The 21,968-nt window shown below is 38.2% G+C and overlaps 1 protein-coding gene across 3 annotated transcripts in view; it reads left to right on the top strand.

Moving 5' to 3' along the window:
- LOC127441617 (sodium/potassium/calcium exchanger 2-like) overlaps positions 1-21,968 on the top strand; it is a 91,358-nt gene that overhangs the window by 24,157 nt on the left and 45,233 nt on the right. For 2 of the 3 annotated variants that reach the window (XM_051699239.1, XM_051699219.1), the window contains exons 3-5: positions 11,214-11,252; positions 15,775-15,883; positions 21,186-21,200. In XM_051699239.1, the coding sequence (XP_051555199.1) occupies positions 11,214-11,252; positions 15,775-15,883; positions 21,186-21,200 (163 nt within the window). The remainder of the gene's footprint in view (positions 1-11,213; positions 11,253-15,774; positions 15,884-21,185; positions 21,201-21,968) is intronic. The other variant, XM_051699229.1, reaches the window with a different exon arrangement.

The raw sequence follows: 21,968 nt of genomic DNA, 5'->3' as shown, positions 1-21,968 counted from the left end.
TCTTAAAAACAACTATATACAATAAGAAATCATTGGTCTATGATTTCTTTACCCTCCTAAGGGTTTCGTTTAGGTTAAAGCTGAAGTGTGTGATTTCTGTGATGCTAAAATACTTTGTTCTAACCCAGTTTATTGCACAGAGACAACTATAATTAATTTCTTGGTTGATTTCCCCCAAATTTGGAATTCCTTAATTTAGACATTGTTTAACTGCTTGCACTGAGGACATAGGGAGCGGCAGTAGCATATATGTGTGAAGTTGTTATGACTAGCATATACATTGCATGCTGAATTGCTGAAAGTTGTTCTAGAATGATCAACAAATCATCACCTTCTCTGCAATGTCATTCAGACAATTGAGAATAAAATGTAGTATACTTCAGTTAAAGAGCCTTATAGCTTAAACCAGGACATAATTACATATTTCAGTCAATTGTAAGGACTAGGGCTGCACGATCTTGAGGAAAAATGCGATATGCAATACGATATTGCTACGATGACATGTGTCCTCACAGACTGGCCCCTCCCTCCTCTTCATCACACTCCTCCATGACGTCATCTTTGGTGGACAGCAGCGGTTCCTCCGGCTCTAGGCAGACGGCCGCGGCTGCTCCCCTGGCGGATGGCAGCGGCAAGGACTCTGCAACAGCGCATCCCTCCTCCCTCCCCGGATTCAGCACCAATGTAACGGGGTAAGGGATGGGCAAGGAGGAGGCGGGAACTGGCTAAACAGTCAACGTAAAGTTTAATGATAAAACTCAATATAAACGCAGACACAAATGCAACGTGGCCGCGTGCATCTCTCTCTCTCTCAAACTGGCACCTCTGGCTCGTCTTTATCCCCCTCCCGACTGATTAGCCCGATCTAGGGTCGGCCGTGTGTCCTCACGGCCCGGTTCCGTCCTCCTCCTCATCACAAATACATTCAAAGAATAGTAACATCAATACAGTTAAAAATGGCCATAAAATAAAATACAACAACATAAAATAAAAACAGAAAAGAGCAGATGCCATGTTTATACGTCACACTTTTCAGTCCTGCTGCTGTGCCCAGGTGTAGCCTATGTACTTTTCCTGCCTGCAATTCACTTTTATATAGTTGCTTTACAGAGAACATTGAACTTTTGTGTACAATATTTATAATGTATGTCCAAATAAATGTTTATTTGTAGTTCTTTTTGTATGGTACATTTTATTGTGTGGCTGCTTAGACGTCGTTATTTTCGACACAAGAACAATAAATTCAATCTATCAACAGGATCAGTTGTTCAGTCAACACTAAAATATTTCATCTAGGTTATAGTATTGAGATATGGAGATAATGTATGTAAACTAACAATTATAAGGCTAGATTGAGCTTACAACACAGTCATCTCGCACAAAATAATTGTATTTTATCCGAAAAATGTCAGCATGACAGTATCATTCTATCACTGAGTCCTGCAATCTAGACCTCTGGACCTCCCCTGTATCTGCAGTAAGTACATAATCTTGTTACAACAAACTCTTCAGGTTCTGACTAGACTCAATATATGCTTTAAAATAAACTTAATTATCTACAGTTCTCAAAACATGTCCAACTTTTCAGTTGTGAAGGCACTAATAGGCTACATAGCTTTTCAGGTCAGTCTGCTCAGGTTCTTCCATCGATGGATACAGACTCAACAAAATAATTAAAATGCTTCTATTTGCGATATTTGGCCACCCTTCTCAAACCCATAATAATTAACAGATAGGCGGAGAAGAACAATATCGCCTAGCCATAATTCTGTGATCAGTTGTTCTCATGTTTCTGTCATTTTTAATGCTGCTTTAGTACATAACATAACGATTGTTTACGCTTAACCGGACGTTCTGCCCACATCACCCGCAAAGCATCATGGGACATCTTGTGGATAAAGAAGGCTATTAGTTATAATCTGACCAAAACATGATGTTGCATTCGGTTGCACTACGCTGCTACTTGCTGGAAAAAAGTAGTTAGCTTTGGAAAAGCTACACTGTTTTAAACAGCTGAGCTGCTGTCAAGCTACTGAAAAATGTAGTTAAGTTAATAGCGTCGCTACTTGTAGCTACTCCCCAACACTGGTCACTTTGGATAAAAGTGTTTGCTAAATAAATACATGTAAATGTAAAAAGGTCATAAAGCCTTTTGTCCTAATGGTTTAATCTATGTCTTGAACAAGAAACAGACCAAAATTCTTCAAACCAATATTTCTATTTAAATATTCTATATAAAAAGTGTGATTCAGCGGTTTCAAGATGGCACGAGTATGGCAGCCATGTTGTGTGCTCAGACTCAACATTGCTCCGCATCCATGAAAGCCTAGACGTAAAAGTGGAATAAGTATCGGCGTCCTTGTCAGACTAAGACAGCGCACCAACTGACCCACACTCCCCAGCATTCTACTGGCTAATGTTCAGTCTCTGGACAATAAGCTCTGTGAACTAATCTCTTTTCAATGAGAGTTGAGGGACTGCTTCATTATCTGCCTCACAGAAACTTAGATGTCTGCGGAGGTTTCAGACATTGAGCACATGGGGTTCTCCATGCACCGAGCAGACAGAGTGAAAGACCTCTCAGAGAAAAGCAGAGGAGGGGGTATATGTTTTATGAACTCTTGGTGCGATCAAGACCTTTTTCTCCCCTGATCTAAAATACCTCATGCTACTGTGCTGACCATTCTGGCTACTGAGGGAATTCACAGTGGTCATTATTACTACTGTGTACATTCCCCCTCATGTCGACAGACCAGATACTCAGGGAACCATACGGGTGTATAAGCATGCAGGAAAGAGCACACCCTGAGGCCATGTTCATTGTTGCCAAAGCCAACCTCAGGACAATAACAGTGAAGTTATTTTAACAACACTCAGGGGGACCTGGCTTTAGACCATGGTTCTCTCCCTTCCAGTAAACTCCAAGGTAAACACCACCGCCTCTCTTCCGAATGAGCATAAAACTTTCTACGCTCAATTTGAGGTGAACAACACCTGCCTCATGGAGAGCGCTCCCGTGGTGATGCTGCAGAGGTTAGTACACTATGCCTCTGTTGTAGATGTTAACCTGAACCTTCAAATGGGTGAACATGCGCAAGGCCACTGGTCAAGACGGCATTCCGGACCGTGTCTTCAGAGCTTGTGCAGACCAGATAGCTGGTGTTTTCACTGACATTTTCAAACTCTCTCTTTCCCTGTCTGTAGTCCCCACATTTTTCGAAATGTCCACTATTGTTACTGTACCGAAGCAACCTAAAGTCAATTGCTTAAATGACTGGCGCCCTGTTACTTTGACCCCTTATAATCAGTAAATGCTTTGGGAGACTAAACAGAGACTACATCTGCTCTGTACTGCACGTCTCACTAGATCCACTCCAGTTTGCTTACCATGACAACTGCTCCACTGATTATGCCATTGCATTCACACTACAAATGCTCTTTCCCACCTGGATAAAATGAACACATACTGGTGAATGCTTTTTATAGACTACAGCTCAACATTCAACACCATAGTGCCTTCCAAGCTTGACTGGAAGCTCTGGGCCTTAACAACTTTCTGTGCAGCTGGATCCTGGACTTCGTGTCAGGCAAACATCAGGTGGTGAACTTGAGCAACATCTCCTCACAACTTACCCTGAACACTTGCTTCACCTGGCTGTGTTCTCAGCCATCAATGGATCACAAGTGGAATGGGTCAGCAGCTTCAAGTTACTTTTGGTTCACATTACGGAGGACCTCACATGGACCACCTAGACAGAGGCTGTAGTGAAGAAGGTACACCAGCGCATCTTCTATATCAATTGCTAAAGAGGTTTGGGATGAGTCTCAACATCCACTGATCATTCTACACCTGCACAATGGAGAGGATCCTGACTGGCTGCAGCCCCGCCTGCTACGGAAACAGCACTGCCCTCAACTGAAATGCCTTGCAGAGGGTGGTTAGAACGGCACATTTTATCATTGGAGGTGAGCTTCCCTCCATCCAGGACATCTGTACCAGTCAGTGTGTGAGGAAAGCTCAGAGGAAAATCAGCTCCAGACTTCAAAGCCATGAGCTGCTGTCTCTGCTGCTAACAGGCAGATTGCTCCGCAGCATCAGATCCTGAATTCAGTGTAATAACACTGTCACTGAACTCTCAGCATCACACTTTAACAGCCATATACTGGACTCTTTCCCGACAACACAACTATATTATTCTTCTAGTATTTTTAGATCACCCACAACATGCACATTATGGTGACTGTGCCTGCAGTCACTCCTCAGAACTGATTACACATTACACACTAGGGTTGGGCGATCTTCTCCATAGTCAGATCTTCCTATCGTCAGCCTGTGAGATTGCCAATATTGATTTGATTTGAACTTAATTTTTTATATATTTTAACTAAAAATTCAAATGAAACTGGAAAACATTAAGTGCAGTTAAAATGTGTTGTTCAACTTTTTGAAAGATGGCTTTACAACAGTTGTGAAGGGCAACATCTCTTTGGCAAAGAACCTACTTCATCTGTGCATTCTCTACCGGTCGGGTATTTCATTTTCCGGGAAAGTACATCATGTGTGTGAATACATTTGTTTTGTTCCCAAAATCCAATTACATCGGCACCTTACTCAGTAGTAACCACCTTTCCATTTTCAGTCAGGCAAATATCTGTCTAAACATGCAGGCGGAAAATTATTACACAAATGAAGACATAAAAACAATTATAAATGTAATAATTATATTGATGATATTAATCACTGAAATATAAATCATGGTTCGAGGTGAACATGATTTGTATTATTTTATGTTTTAATCACAGATGTATAGGCTGCAGAGTTGCATTCACAATGAACTAATCTGAGGAAATAAAGTGAACTGAACTCAAAGCACCTGCTGAGCTGAGATGTCTGAGGTCATTTGCAGCACTCATAGACGATACTGTTCTTGCAAAAACAATTCAGAAAACAGAAACAAAGAAAGAGTGAGAACCTTTTACATGCACGTGTTCCACGAGACTGCACGCCTCCGTACAAACAGCGTGTCATACATGCGCATAGACGGATTTTATGTCATCTGTTCTTAATAATATAATAACATTTGTTTCTTCAAGCACGTGTCTGTGTGCCGCGAGGCAAATTAATTGTAATATTAATTTGATAATAATAATAATAATAATAATAATAATAATTTAATACATTAATGGGAAAATGAGCCAAATATTGTCTTGACATCGTCAAAGGCATCAGCTATTGGCGATCATTCTGACCATCGTCGATCCCCGAGATCATTGTCTGTCGGCACAACCCTATTACACACAATACACATTCATAGCTCTTTATCTATACTGTGTATATTAGCATTTAGCACACTGCCTTGTTCAACACACAGAACTAAGTACTTGCACATTGCAACTCCTGTTGTTAAACTTGCACATCTGAGCCTGTATATTGTTTTTTACTTTTTTGTATATCATATTGTAATAAAGTTCACGAGATGGGCAAGGAGGAAGCTGAGACCAGCTTGACAAACACGTAAGACACTTTAATGTAACACTTTTCAGTGGACATTAAACACTATAACACAGCTGCTTTTCAGCAGCTCCAACACACATTGCTCTCGGCATTACACTAACAACACTGACACGCAGACAGACAGCTTTGTATGTCTCTCTCTCTTGTCTGCCACTGTCTCCTCTCCTCAAATACTCCCACCACCCCTCACTGGAACGTGAGACCCGTGTGGCACACAGGTGGAACTCATTCATTACTCATCTTCCCGGCCTCGCTCTGCCCAGACACCGCTTGGCCCTGCCCTGCTCGCCACACATATATTATGTATATGTTGTGTGTATTTTATATAGGTTTTTTTTTTTTTTTTTTTTTTTTAGATACATGTATATAGTCTTCCAATATTAATATACTGCAATGTGTGTACCACTCACCAAGTTTTTCACTCATCATTACACTTGTGTACAATTGTATAACATGGACCAATGGCATTGAGGTGTTTAACAGCCGGCACATAGATTTCCTGAACGTTTTCCCTAGCAAGCTGTTTTGAACCACTGCAATGAACTCTAAAAACAACTTATTTGGACACAATGGATAAATTCACAGGATATGCTCATGCCTTCAATCACCACCATACCACTGGATCTTTCCCTGTAGGATCACCAAGAATTGCACTACGGGACACTTTATTTATTATTATTTATCTTTTTTAATGAAAAAAAAGAAAAAAAAAAGAAAATTGAAATAACATGAACTGATGGCTTCTTCAGGGACTAAGTGGTTTAGAATCACCCCTAGAATGTTAAAAAAATAACGCTTCCTGTCCATATGAGAGCAGTGAAAGCTTGACCCTGTAGCCACAGACCACACAAAGACCCTCAATCCACCATTGCTTCTGCCCTGTGTGTGTGTGTGTGTGTGTGTGTGTGTGTGTGTGTGCTCACTGTTGTCTTTTGACCTAATTACCACGCCTCCAGATCATTGTGCTGATATCAGTGCTCATCATCATGATAAGAGTGTCTGAATAGTAGATGTAAATGTAAGACATGCATATTAATATCTCTCTTAAATAAACATAGATTACTGCAACAGACGTTTTATGGAAGAAACAAATTATTTTTGGCAAAATGGTTTATTTTATGCAACAAAGTAGCTCTCCCTAAGATGGAAATGAATTATTTTCCAGTGTATCACAAAAAGAACATGTAGAAGAATGTTTCTGAGAATTATAACTGTTCATAGTTACCATGTATGTCGATTTTCATAAAACAAGTCAAAATAAAAAAATTAAAAACACCAAAAGTGCACCATAAAAGTAACGTGAACATACTGTAGCCCATTGTGTGAGGACGATAAGTTATTAACTGATAATCTTGCCTTGTGTTTAAAATTGCATCGTGTTCGCACCCAGAATAATAATAAAAAAAATGGTCCATTAAATGAAATCTCGTTATCAATGAATACATCCCTCATTCTATGAATGGAATCCACAAGAGATCAGTAAAAGAAGCTGTAGTAACTTCTTGATTATGATAAGAAGTAAGATATACTGTATGCACTAGATATTGTGTAATTTGTCATGTTTACCGTTCTGCATTCTGCTAATGCTAATGGCTAATGCCGTACGCAGCCATAATCACTTGACATGTTCTTGGAAAACCTTTCCTCAAACTCGGAGATTTAAAGTTATCATCCTCCCCAAGAGAACAATATCAGACTTGTAGCTTTAGCTCCATTGTGTTTCAGTGCATCAACAAGGTCAGTGTCGTACATTATTTTAAATATAAAAAAGCTGAAAATACATTTCTGATCACTTAACAATGAATTTAAGCTTTTGTCCTTGTATAAACTAAAATTAACATAATTACAGAATACTCACTGCCCTGCTTTTAGAAACAAAATGAACACAATAGTGATAATACATGGTATCAAAAGATATGATGATGGAATCATGACAACCCCAGTCGGTAGTGGTAGACTAACATAAAGTGATTCAATTGAAACCCTGTTCATAACAGATGTAAAAGTGTTTATTTTGTGGCTATTGTTAAAAGCAAACAATGGCACGCAAAGACCCAAATCTTTTTCCTAGTAGTAGCAGCAAACTACTCATGAGAACGAGATGTGACGTGTTCATCTCCAGCCTGTTGAAATAGTATGGTAGCAGCGGCATCTAACAGTTTACAGCAGCAAGTTCACAGTCACCGCTGCAATCGTGGCGGTAAAAAGGCCATTTTGGACTGGTAATATTTGTATATGCAAGCTGGAGCTTATTAGAAAAGTGACTTAGCCTGTTTCTCACACAACGTTATAACTTAAGGCTTCAGAATACATGGAGTGTAGCAAACAAGTCATATGGTCTACTTTTATGATGTTTTTATGGTGCTTTTTGGTGTATGACATGATTTTTTGATTCTTCAAAAATGCCAACTTTTGCATTCCACTGAAACATTACAACATTCTGGTTTGGTACTGGAGTAAATGATGACAGCATTTTTATTTTTTTAGTTAAATATCCCTTTAATACTCAACAAAGTGAATAAAAACAAAGCAGGCAACTACGAAATTTCAATGTGCCAGTACTAACCACACTATCATCTTCTGCTGTCAGGTGGTGTGCATGCTCATGTAATTACATGTGTGTATGCATGTAAGGAGATCCCTTATGTCTATATTTGATTCCGAGTGGCAAGGACACGATGAGGACTGAAGGTGAGGAGCAACGAGAGAGAGAGATAGAGAAATCTGAGGCTCAATCTATCTATGATATTTAAAAAGAGGGAATTAGCTAATGTAGATGGCAGAACAGTCAGGAAGGGACTTTCGTTACCGAAGCATCATATCATGTGTGTATGGTGCAGTCGCGAGTTGGATATAACCTGGAGATACACAAGCAGCTGTCATGCCGGCTGTTAGTCAGTCAGTTAAGGTGTTGAGGTAATAAATATGACAGTGATTAGTTACTAGTGACTAGTGATTCAAATTTGAATTTAAGGAAGTAGAAGTATGCAATTTGGGACACATTTTTAATCAATAGATTAAAATGTCGATGTCAGTATGAGTTCAAATTTAGGTGAGGTCACCAATAGGCAAAAATCAAGATTACAGTGAGGTGCTTACAATGAAAGTGAATGGGGCCAGTTTTTGGAGGGTTTAAAGGCAGAAATGTGAAGATTATAATTTTATAAACGCACTTTCATTTATTCTTCTGTTAAAGCTTGTGGATTATTTGAGCTGTAAAGTTGTTTAAATTGTCATTTTTGGGTTTAGGCTTTGTTGACAGTACATTGTCATGGCAACGAAGTGGTAAAATTGGCTATAACTTTACACAGAAAAGGTTAGTAAGTGATTTTATCACACACAAATCATGTTTACACAAATATTGATTATGTCTTATGGCTATACCTTTGAAACAGTGAGTATTTTAACATTCAAAAATTGGCCCCATTCACTTCCATTTAAAGTGCCTCAATGTAAACCTTTTTTTTTTTTTTTTTTTTTTTTTTTAATAAAAGGAGGAACGAAGCAAAATTACTTTTTGCAGTAATCAACATTATGCCACAAATGCTGTCGATTGAGCTTAACTTGTATTGAACCTGGAACATTCCTTTAATTGCAATTCCTTTTATTCAAAATGTCAATTCCAATTCCAATTCAGAATCCTGATCGATTCAATTCAAATTCTAGCTCATGAAATGAAAAGCGGAAAATATTCAGTTGTGAATTTTGCTCGACCCTGTTTTGAGTACAATTTTGTTATCTCTGAATAAATCTGCAAGTGGTTGTACATACACAGTGGTTGTAGTGTTAGAGTTACTGTGCAGATTCAAGAAGGTCTGATTGCAATCAGCCACTATGATGAGGCTTGTGAAAAGCTAATTATCATAATGACTGCATTTAATCAATAAATGCTCATTCAGCAGCCTGTGCTCATAATCACAACCACCACCAATTATGCTTTGTTGGCTCTCATACCATCTCATAAACCCTCTTGACTTGTTTCAATTAATCAGCCATACATAATTTATAATTATCCTTTTATATAATTACTATTTCATTGTTTAAGACTATAATATTATTCTAAAATGTTCAACAAAAAAATAAAAAGACTGGTCATGTACATGTAGCAACTACAGTATAGTAAAAATACATAGGTGGGGGCACATTTAAGAACTGTAATAAGCTTAATCTTAAATCTGTAATGCCTCCAGTTAGTTGTCTAACCCATTCATGTTATCAGCCTTGATCACGTCTTCAAATGTGTTAAGCTGTTGCTCTGAGCTGCTTAGAGGAAATGAAACTAAGCTGTCCATTTATTTGAAATCCCAGAGCACTGCTGCACTAATCACTTAATTAATGGGCCTTTCATTTACAGGTATTCCACTTGCCATTTACAACTTGTGCTGAAATGAAGATACATCAGCAATCTTTGATTTCATGTTTGTTGATTGCAGAGGCACACAATACACATTCCCTTCTAATGCCTTATGTTTATGGAGTGCATTTTTTCCCCACGCAGAACACAAAAGGGTTTGGGCCGTCCTGTAATCCCCTGTAGTTGATGAGCGAGGCTGCTTTTGTCATTAGTTCGGCTTGCAGAAAATTGGGTCACTAATTAGCAAGAGGATAAAGCTGCAGAATGCATTCCTTTATTTATTCTTATAAAGTTTCATTTGGAATACGAGAAAGATGCTAAAAGAGAAAGCTGTGGATGCAAATAGTTTTAGAATGTGGTAAATAGTGCAAATAGAAGCATGAAAATGGATGCTGTTTTTATGGACTCACAGTGCACGTTTGTCCTGCATTATCTCAAACCCACCCTTGCGGTGGCGAGTAAAATATGTGTGCTGAGACGTGAGGTACAGATTGATTTTCTCCTTTTAAAATGGCCTTCCAGCGCCTCTATCTTGTACCTAATTTAGCCCCCAGTGCTAATTTTAGAGTATCCTCCATCATAAATGAGGCTGCCATAGTTCTGCTTCACTACTAGAACATCAAAACAGTCTGTTATGACCAGTACAGGTGAAGAACTTTCAGCTTAATAGTGCTGTATGTCTGCAGATCTTGGATCTGTAATACAGTGTCAACAAGACAGACTATTGACTGCATGAAGTCTGGTCCACTTTGCAGCAAATTCTAGCTAAGAACCGCCCACTTCGAGAGGAGGTTGTCTGACTGATGTGTAAAACAGCCAATAACCATTCGCCTTTGGCGTTTTGCAATGACGTTTTCCATTGAAACTGCTCAATGAGGATTTAAAGACACTTTTATGTATGCAGGTGTAGTATAAATACATTTCTGGGCATACTACTTTGACCTGTATGTTCTTGGACCTGTGATGTACTAACAAAAACCATAAAAACAATTTACTCTGGTGTTGTTAAACAAGTACAATTTAACCATGAGGAACAACTTTCTTTGTACCAAAAGCACTTACCCTGTACTGACTCACAGTTCTCCACAATTTTTTATTTTCAACTTTTCGGATCTGGCAGCTCCTCTTCCACTGGCTGCACATTTCACAATGTTCATCAGGGTGTTGTTCACTTATTACACCATGTAAACCGTGCTCTACAGTTGTCCTAAGTAATTTAATGTCAGTTGATGTGTTGTTTATATGTACTGTCTGTATGGAGTCTGATGTCTGGTCTTGTCTCACATCACTGTACTGTTGTCTCTCCCTCTTTCTCTGTGTTCTGTTCATCTCTTGACTATAAAGTTGAGCCCTGGAGGAGTGGAAGATGACAGCAAACTGTCGGTAAGTGTTGTTTGTGTACAGTATAAATGGCCATTGGTCTGTTTATTTGTATTTGTGTTGGGTTATAAAGCATGATACCTTGTGGATTGTTGAAAATCAAACCTTTTGACCCCTGACCTCACTAATAGGAAATATGATCATGAGAGACATACAAGTTTAGCTTAAAATAAGTGGGCAGATTGACAGACATATGGTTATGAAGAGAGCCTATGTACATATCCTTATGCCATTAGTAGATGCCACAAATTGGCCCAGTTGCTAGGGTGGGTAGAGTCACATGGGTAACCTCCTCATGGTCACCATAATGTGGTTCTCGCTCTCGGTGGGGCGCGTGGTGAGTTGTGCATGGATGCTGCGGTGAATATATAGAGAATAGCGTGAAGCCTCCACGCACGCTACTTCTCTGTGATAACGCGCTCAACAAGCCACGTGATAAGATGCGTGGATTGACGGTCTCAGACGCGGAGGCAGCTGAGATTCGTCCTCCGCCATCCGGATTGAGGCGAGTCACTAAGCCACCACGAGGACTTAGAGCGCATTGGGAATTGGGCATTCCAAATTGGGGAGAAAAAAAAATTACTGGATTTAAAATGAAGATGCCAAGATAGAAACGTACGTTTATAAGCAGAATGTTGAATAAAACGAGCATGCACTAACATATCTTTTAAATTTAAATTTCTTCTAAATTCTGCTATAACCTTAAAGGGTCTCAAAGCTTCGTGTCTGTCCTGTGGCTGCTGAAAATGGGTCTTAACAACAGAATTCAATTTCCCAACCATTGGTGAAAATAAACAAATCAATGTAATCAAAGATGTTCCCTTATTAATATCCTTTGGGACAGTCGTATAATTTCTGTCTATGACAGTTTGCTCCCAGTCAGCCATATAAATATTCGCATAAGCTGGGGCAAATTTCTTTCCCATAGCTGTGCCATGTATTTGTAAATAGTGTTTAGAATTAATTACAAAATCATTTCTGCTTAGACCCATTTCCAGCAGTGATCTCATCACATCTTCCTGGATCTGGATATTTCAAAAATATGTTCTTTACTGCCTTGAGTCCTAAGGCTGTATCAATGTTTGAATAGAGGCTATCAATATAAGTAGAAAACAAAAACTTATTTTCAGTATCTACAATATTTCTAAGTCTCTACAAAATGATATATATCCTTTATGTAACTGGGATGCATCTGTGATAGAGGATTTAAAAATAATCTATATACTCTGCCACCCGACATGACTCTGAGACACACGATACTATGGGTCGACCACACAGAACTTCAAAGGGAACAGTCCATGTTGTTGTATCCTTATGTAGTTTTGGTAAGAGATAAAACTGACGTGCACGTGGATTATCTGGGCCCAGTGGCGAATTCTCAGGGCCAGCAAAGCCTTCTCTGCTGGCCTAACATGTCAAATAAATCTATATTTTTCATCCTTTCATTTTCAACCATCTTTTTGCCTATGTATTTTTAATCGATTTCCACTCTTAATTAATCTACAAACAAACAGAGAAAAACTCAAATTTATCCATTCAGAATTTATTACTTGATGCTTACAAGTGAAGTGTGACAACTGTTTCACAAATCACATGCCCAAAGCAGCGCATGAGTTTGAGCTCCACCCCCTCAGGCCTTCAGAATTTCCACAGAATCCCTCAACAGTGCAAATGAATGCACATCTAAAGTCAGATTCATCAGCCAATCAGATTGACTTATTTGTTCTTGGTGAGTGTGATCTTTAGGATATTTCCCGGTCGAGGACTTCTAGCTGGCCTTGAATGACACAATTATGCTTTAAGTGACATAATTTGAAAGCGTAGAGCGTGAGATCTTGCTGATGAGTCCACTGTCATTACTGCCGCTATCGCCATTGAGAAAGAGATCCGTATGGATTTAAAAACATGAGATGTTCTGCATGACCGTGCGATTGCTTCATTTAATAAACAGGAAAGGAGGACTGATTTTCTGAAGTATATTGGTAAGTGCTTTTTGCATTGTTATAGCAACATCAGGAGTTTTCTAAGTGTAAATTAGGCTGCTTGAGCATTCAGAGTCGGATCAAGTTTTGAAAAGTAGTGCTGCATTCCATTCAACTCGGAAAGTCGGATTTTCCAACTTCCTACTAGGAAAAGTGCAATGGAATGCATCTTGAAGTCAGAATTACAACTTGTAGGCTCATGCAGAAATTCTCAACTCCGATTTCGTCGAGATGCAGGGGCATGATGTCACACAAACATGTCGACACTCAGGGAGATATACAAAGTAAGTGATAAACATTCACTTTATTAAGTAATATCGATAAATGAGTTTGTTTCCACATTACATGATATTAAAGCTTGTTTAACAAACGCCTGCAGGAACAGGTTTATAAAACATTATAATCTCTTTTGATAATCATACACCTGAAGCACAAATGCTAACGCTGCAGCATTGTGTATCAGTTGGGTTGCTAGGAGACATCTCTAAAGAGAGTCCATCCCCTGCTAAGCTAACGGGAGCGTTGCAGTTCCGAATATCGGGGAATGGAATGCATTTATGGTCGGATATATCAAGTAGGAATATCCCATATCCAACTTGAATGGAATGCAGCATAACCGTGTACCCTGACGAAACGAAAGTTATTGCAAGCAACATTTAAATCGCAAATATTATTAGATAGATTTTTCCAGGTATTTTAGACCTCCTTGGTAGATTCATATGAAAAATTATGATTTTTGAATGTCTGTTCGGGAGACGTTCATTTCACAAAACAGTTATGCTGCAGTTAAAATTAGGCTTGCTTGAGCATTAAGTGTCATTTCAAGTTCTGGCTTTCGTGCGTGGACGTGTTTTTAAAATATCAATTGGCATTATTAGTTTGCTGTGACATAATGTATGATGCCCAAAAGCACAGGGTGTCTTATTCATTGTGAAACTGTGTTTTCTTAATGGCATGAATCACACTGAAGGCCAAGACTTTTAATGCACGGCCCGCCACTGTCTGGGCCTATAAGATACCTCAATTGCTTTTTATTAATATATTGTTTCTCATAAAGTACATTTAATACTTGTCTTATGTGTTTTTGGGTCTCTTCCTATAATTAATTTGAAAGAGGCATTTAATGTTTATATAAAAAGAGGCATATAAGATACATTGCTTAATTGACAATTTGCTTCTAAAAGATATTGCTACTATCCATAATCACTATGGCTGAACCTTTGTCCGCTGGTTTTATAACAATATTCTGGTTTGATTTTAAACATTTTGAGGCCCTGTGTTTTCATCGTTAAGTTATCCATAGCATCCTGATTATTGAAATGTCTAAAAAGAAAATGTCTATCTCTTTGAATAATTTTCTTAATAAAAAAAATTGTCTCTTGTGGTACCCACATATATTTTTCAATAAAAGGGACTTTAGTTTTCTATGATATTAGTATAAGTTCCCTCTGAGTTCTGCATAGTCAACCCTTTTGGGCATAGGGACAAATGTAAGACCCTTCTACAAAAGTTGATCTTGGTCTCCAGAAAGAATAAAACACTTTGACAAATTTAAAATACTTCCAACATGTGGGGTAGTAGATGCACACTTCTTCTCCCCTATGCATTTAACTGAAACAGCAAATGCTCCAAAATTTGCATTGCTGTTTCCTTTGATCAATGTACAGCCTGGAACAGTATGAAAGAGCAGTTGATTAATATCTGTTAAAGAGTTACATTTATTCATTATGTATTTATTGATTTATGATTTTTTGGCACCCTGTTAACTGATCAGAGAAATTGAAAATGGGCACAAACAGCTGTGCATAGATAGATAGATAGATAGATAGATAGATAGATAGATAGATAGATAGATGAATGGATGGATGGATCCTGTAGATAGATAGATTTATTAGATTGACTGATTGATTGATTGATTGATTGGATAGATAGATAGATAGATAGATAGATAGCTAGATAGATAGATAGATAGATGGATGGAAAAGGCAGATGGATGGATGTACTGAATGACTGACTGACTGACTGTTTGGTTGGTTGGATGGATGGATGGATGGATCCTGTAGATCGATAGATGGATGGATGGACATACACATTGAATCAGCAGCCGATTGTCCTGATAGCATTGTTGTGTTGCCATGACATCATTAACCCCTGACCCTTAATGAGACCCTGTCTGTGTCTGAAACTGCCCCCTATTCACTATATAATGCACTATTTCGGGTGTCCGCCATTTTGTAGGAGTGTCTGAATTCTGAGAGAGCCACTCATTCCCTTCTTTTGTTCACTCATTCTTAACCACGATGCACTCTAATTTCGAGTGTACATTTGACAGTTAATTGCCCATAATCCACCGCAGGGCAGACGTATGAGCTGGGAGAGGGAGCGTGTGCAGGATAGAGAGAGCGAGTGAGACAGTTTACTGCTTCATTCACTCCTGCAATGTTTTATTTCATGCTGAATATTTTAAATTACTTTTTGACAAATCATTACTTCATTAAAAGAGTTCTGCTGTTTTGAGTGACTTGTTTCTCCTCCTATCACAGGCTAAGCCCCGAATGCAGAGAGGAGGGAGCTCCGCCTCCTTACACAACAGCTTGATGAGAAACAGTATCTTTCAGCTGATGATCCATACACTTGACCCTTTAAGTGAAGGTAACACCCACACACTGACACACTATCGAAAGGACATACTACATACATATATATATATTATTTTGCATAAAGAAAATAATGCTATTTTTGCAATGTGACATTTTTCAAGTACATGTCCAATATTTCAAGTACATGTCCAATATACACAGATGCACACATAAATATATATATGCACAACTGTACCCTTTCTGTAGCTCAGCTGGTAGAACAGGGTGCTATGTAATGCTGAGATCAGGGGTTCGATTCCTGGGAATGCATGAACTGATAAAATGTATAGATTAAATGCTCTATATACTGCTTTGTATAAAAGCATCTGCTAACATACAGTATATATTTATACAATTTCACATTTTAATGATAGGAGGCCTATTATATATATATATATATTTTTTTTATTTTTATTTTTTTTGGGTGGGGGGGGTGCTTAACTGTCATGAAAATATAAATGATTCTATAAATAAATGGGCTTCATTTTCTTTATGCAAATTATAATGTAATTTTATTTTTCTAAATCTGTTCAGGTGTATAAATTGCATAATCTTCCAAGGGACTGTGAATAATGCAATTATTTTCAAGGCATATTATCTGAAAACAAGTCTGTCTTAAAAAAATATGTTTCTGAAGTAAATTAATATTGTTTAAAGAATTAAGGTACTTTACTATGAAATAATTTTAAGCAGTAGCGTCTATCTTTTACACTTGCAATATTTACTGTACGGTCTCTACACTCTATTAGTATCTTTGTCTTCCATTATTGTTTTCCTTTAAAATCATCTAAACATTCTTAAAACAAGATAAATGTATTGACAAGCAAAATGGCATAAGACAATTTGTTTTGTTTGCTTATAGAAATTAACCAAATTTATTGAGGTTTATGCTTAGAAAGAGAAAAAATCTATTTGCTAATGGGGTAAGAAAAATAAACTTATTTCAAAGAAAAAATACGTCTATTTTTCTTACCCCTTTGGCAGATTTATTTTTTTCTTGTTTATTTAGAAATGTAATACATTTTGTCAGATTTTTCTGATAACAAGACTTAATATCTTGTCATTTTGCTTGTCAAATAAATATATATTGTTTTAACAATATTTAGACATTTGTACATGAAAACAAGATGAAAATACTAATTAAGAATTTTTCTTTTTCTTTTTTCTTTTCTTTTTTTGCAGGGTATCTCCTGTTTTCCAATTTTGTTATAATTTTTTTGTAGTGTTAAATATGGTAGTATCATGTGTTTGGATAACAAGGTTATAATAAAGGTTATGCATAGTAAAATAAAGCAAGAAGTCTTGAGAGGCCCTGAGTTACAAGGCACGATGCGTAGCGGGGTGAAAATCAATATAACGCATGGACTTGAGTGGTTGCTTTTATAAAACCAATTTTTATTAAGCATTTTAATGTATTTTTAATAATAATCTGAATAACCAATTCTTCCACCTAGTTACACTGGTGGCCAAAAGTTTGTAATTATGTACAGATTTTGCTGTTTCAGAAGGAAATTGGTACTTTAATTCACCAAAGTGGCATTCAACTGATCAAAAAGTATAGTCAGGACATTACTGATGTAAAAAACAGCATCATCACAATTTAAAAAAAAAGAAAATTGTTATTCCCTTTTCTCCCAATCTGGAATGCCCAATTCCCACTACTTAGTAGGTCCTCGTGGTGGCGTGGTTACTCACCTCAATCCAGGTAGCGGAGGACAAGTCTCAGTTGCCTCCACTTCTGAGACCGTCAATCTGTGCATCTTAACACGTGGCTCGCTGTGCATGACACCGCGGAGACTCCCAGCACATGGAGGCTCACGCTACTCTTCGTGATCCACGCACAACTTACCACGCGCCCCACTGAGAGCGAGAACCCCTAATCACGACCACGAGGAGGTTACCCCATGTGACTCTACCCACCCTAGCAACCAGGCCAATTTGGTTGCTTAGGAGACCTGGCTGGAGTCACTCAGCATGCCCTGGATTCAAACTCTCGACTCCAGGGGTCTTAGTCAGCGTCAATACTCGCTGAGCTACCCAGACCCCAACGCACCATCACTATTTGAAAAAAGTAATTTTTGATCAAATCTAGACAGGCCCCATTTCCAGCAGCCATCACTCCAACACCTTATCCTTGAGTAATCATGCTAAATTGCTAATTTGGTACTAGAAAATCACTTGCCATTATATCAAACACAGTTAAAAGCTATTTGGTTTGTTAAAAGAAGCTTAACATTGTCTTTGTGTTTGTTTTTGAGTTGCCACTGTATGCAATAGACTGGCATGTCTTAAGGTCAATATTAGGTCAAAAATGGCAAAAAAGAAACAGCTTTCTCTAGAAACTCATCAGTCATCATTGTTTTGAGGAATGAAGGCTATATAATGCTTGAAATTGCCAAAAAACTGAAGATTTCATACAAATGTGTACACTACAGTCTTCAAAGACAAAGGACAACTGGCTCTAACAAGGACAGAAAGAGATGTGGAAGACCAGATGTACAACTAAACAAGAGGATAAGTACATCAGAGTCTCTAGTTTGAGAAATAGACGCCTCACATGTCCTCAGCTGACAGCTTCATTGAATTCTACCCACTCAACACCAGTTTCATGTACAACAGTAAAGAGAAGACTCAGGGGCACAGGCCTTATGGGAAGAATTGTAAAGAAAAGGCCACTTTTGAAACAGAAAATCAAAAAGAAAAGGTTAAAGTGGGCAAAGAAACACAGACATTTGACAACAGATAATTGGAAAAGAGTGTTATGGATCTTAACCCCATTGAGCTTTTGTGGGATCAGCTAGACTGTAAGGTGCGTGAGAAGTGCCCGACAAGACCGCCACATCTATGGCAAGTGCTACAGGAAGTGTGGGGTGAAATGTCACCTGAGTATCTGGACAAACTGACAGCTAGAATGTCAAGGATCTGCATAGCTGTCATTGCTGCATGTGGAGGACTTTTTGATGAGAACTCTCTGAAGTAGTTTAAGAAGTTCAGAACATTTTTTATACATTGTGATCAGTTGAATGCCACTTTGGTGAATAAAAGTACCAATTTCTTTCCATAAGAGCAAAATCTGTACATTATTCTAAACTTTAGGCTGCCAGTGTATATACTGTAGTTCATTTTTCTAACTGTAGGCTATTAAAACCTGGCACATTAATACAGAATGTTCTATGCCATGTGTGCGTTTATATTCAGTTGCGCAGTTGTGTTGAACGGGGCTCAGCCAATCAGAATTCAGAGTCAGAACAGTTTTATAAATCTGAACACTTGTGCATTCACAAAATCTGTCTGTTGTGGTGAGCACAAGGTCAAGTTTAATACATGAGGACCCTGGATATGTTTTCCTGAGATTAACCCATTTAGGGTGCAAAATAGGGTGGGACCAATACGTTTTTAAAAGTGGCTAAACTGCACATCTGTTTATTTATTTATTTATTCAGAATATGTTTCCATTTCAAATCATTTCCCTTTTTATCTGATCCATAAATTACCAGTATTAATGTTCAAAATTTAAAGACGTGTTCCTCCATCTGTTTCCCTGCAGTTAGAGCTGCTAAAGCCAAGCGCACACTACAAGACTGAAACACACTTAAATATTTTGTGTTTACTGTTGTGTTGGTGCACACACTTCACGACTGATCGCAGACTGTGTGCTTCAATGACAAGACCGCACTACAAGACCGGCGGCAATGAGAACATGCTGCAACTTTCAGTCGCCAGATTTTTTCCATTGTGACATTATTTTCAGGACACTTAAGCACACTTCATCCCCCAATTCTCATTACCATAACATGTCCGTACATTTTACTTCTACTATTTAAAAGGTTGTCCACATTGCCGAATGCCAGTCCACGTGGCCTGACCACGCCACCCTCATTTTCTCGACCCACGGACGCGGTCATCGTCTATGTGTGTCGTCGTTGCATGCACGGGGTATTGACTAAAAAGAGTAGGCCTATTACAAAACAGTCATACGTTGAACGTGTCCGTATTCACTCAGGGTCAATTTAGTATATTCAGGAAAGCAATGTGGTTGACCGGGTGAAATTATACTCTTCACCTTTAATAAAACCTTTAATTAATATTCCAGCAAAATAACAATGTCAGTTGTGTTAGGTCAGTACATAGCAATGCAGATTTATGAGGGGATGAATTGCGGCTACTGAAAACGTGGTTTATTTGCATGCGCTGTTTAAGCACCCAATTCAGTAAAGGAATTATTCAAATCAGGTTCTGGCACAACCATGCCCAAAATATTGCTGCCCATCTGGCACCAACAAATATGCCACGGTCCAAATCACTGAGATCAAAATTTTTTTTCCTATTCTGATGGTTGATGTGAACATTAGCTGAAGCTCATGACCCGTATCTGCATGATTTTATGCACTGCACTGTTGCCACACAATTAGCTGATTAGATAATCGCATGGAAGATTGTTGGTGCCAGACGGACTGGTTAGAGTATTTCCGTAACTGCTGATCTCCTGGGATTTTTACACACAACAGTCTCTTGAATTTACTCCGAATGGTGCCAAAAACAAAAAAACATCCAGTGAGCGGCAGTTCTGTGGAATGAAATGCCTTGTTGATGAGAGAGGTCAACAGAGACTGGCCAGACTGGTTCGAACTGACAAAGTCTATGGTAACTCAGATAACCGCTCTGTACAATTGTGGTGAGAAGAATATCATCTCAGAATGCTATTCTGAGATGCGGGTTGGCGCTGTTTTGGCAGCACGAGGGGGACCTACACAATATTAGGCAGGTGCTTTTAATGTTGTTGCTATATAATAGTAGCATACTATTTGTATGTAGCCTATTCATGTATTAATAATGTACTAACAATAATTTATAAATTATTAATTAACTATAAACTAATGCTTTACAAATACTTTATACCATGTGGTTATTATAAAGTGTTACCAAAAGTGGATATCTTTGCTTTGAAAAGAATGACAATGACTTGAATTAAATACTCACGGTGCAGTGCTACTTCAGTACATTTAGTACCTGGTTAAACTGGATTGTGGATGGTTAGTGAGTTTTGTTGAAATGCGGCACTCAAAACTGGCACAAATGTTTAGTGAATTCGCCCCACAATTCATAGGTTTTAACAATAAAACACTTAATTCGATTTTACACTCTGCACACATGTTTTTGGGGATTTTAACAATAGTGGCACATCTCATCTTTCTATTCACGTCATGGCTTTGCACTAGAGCTAAACCGTATTTTCCTGCTTATGTTCTTTATCATCTCTCTGTCTTTTTCTCTGTCTCTCTCTCTCTCTGTCTTTCTGTCTACTGTATCCTCAGAATTTGCTGACTCTGGTAAGTTATTCTCTAAATCTCATTGTCATCACAGTCATAGCTGAACCCCCCCACTCCCCCACCCCTGTTCCCCCTGCCCCGCCACATCACCCACCCTTTACTCCCCCAACACACATACACCAAAAATTGAGCCTTGTGTCCTGCTCACCTGTCTGTTGCAATGTTTATTGTTATTTCCTCTCAGTATTCAGTAATGGATACTGGATTCTGTTTCTTTTGCTAAAGTTTCCATATGTGTTTTATCACTTTTTATTCAGTGTTTTATTCGCTACTGCCCCACCCCATTTAACCCATCTAACTCCCTAACACAGCACAAGATCTGTTTTAAATTGTTCATAAAACCCCAGCAATAGATAACTAGATAAAGCTATATTTTGGGACAAAAGCTTCAATTAAACCATTATAGAGTGCAACAATGACCAGCCACTTTTTTTCAACAACAATGGTTTCGGATTCATTTTCTCCATAGACATTACAAAATATTCTTCGATAAAGAGTTAGAAGCCTTAAAACAAAACCAATCAATTTTGAAATGAACAACAATGTTAAAACAATTTCAACATTTTATCATCATTTTCATTGCTTAACAGGAGGTCACTGTTGAGCTCTTGTGTCACAATTCCCATTCCTGATTGGTGGATCTTGCTTAAGGATTATGGATTGTGTTGTATTTCACTGGGAATTTGGCTATAACAGTTTATATATATATATATATATATATATATATATATATATATATATATATATATAGTATATATATGTGTGTGT

The sequence above is a fragment of the Myxocyprinus asiaticus genome, chromosome 1, assembly GCF_019703515.2.
Source record: "Myxocyprinus asiaticus isolate MX2 ecotype Aquarium Trade chromosome 1, UBuf_Myxa_2, whole genome shotgun sequence".
In the NCBI taxonomy this organism is placed as follows: Eukaryota; Metazoa; Chordata; class Actinopteri; order Cypriniformes; family Catostomidae; genus Myxocyprinus; species Myxocyprinus asiaticus.
The sequence above is the reverse complement of the archived record's forward strand: the minus strand, read 5'-3'. Positions and strand labels throughout refer to the sequence as shown.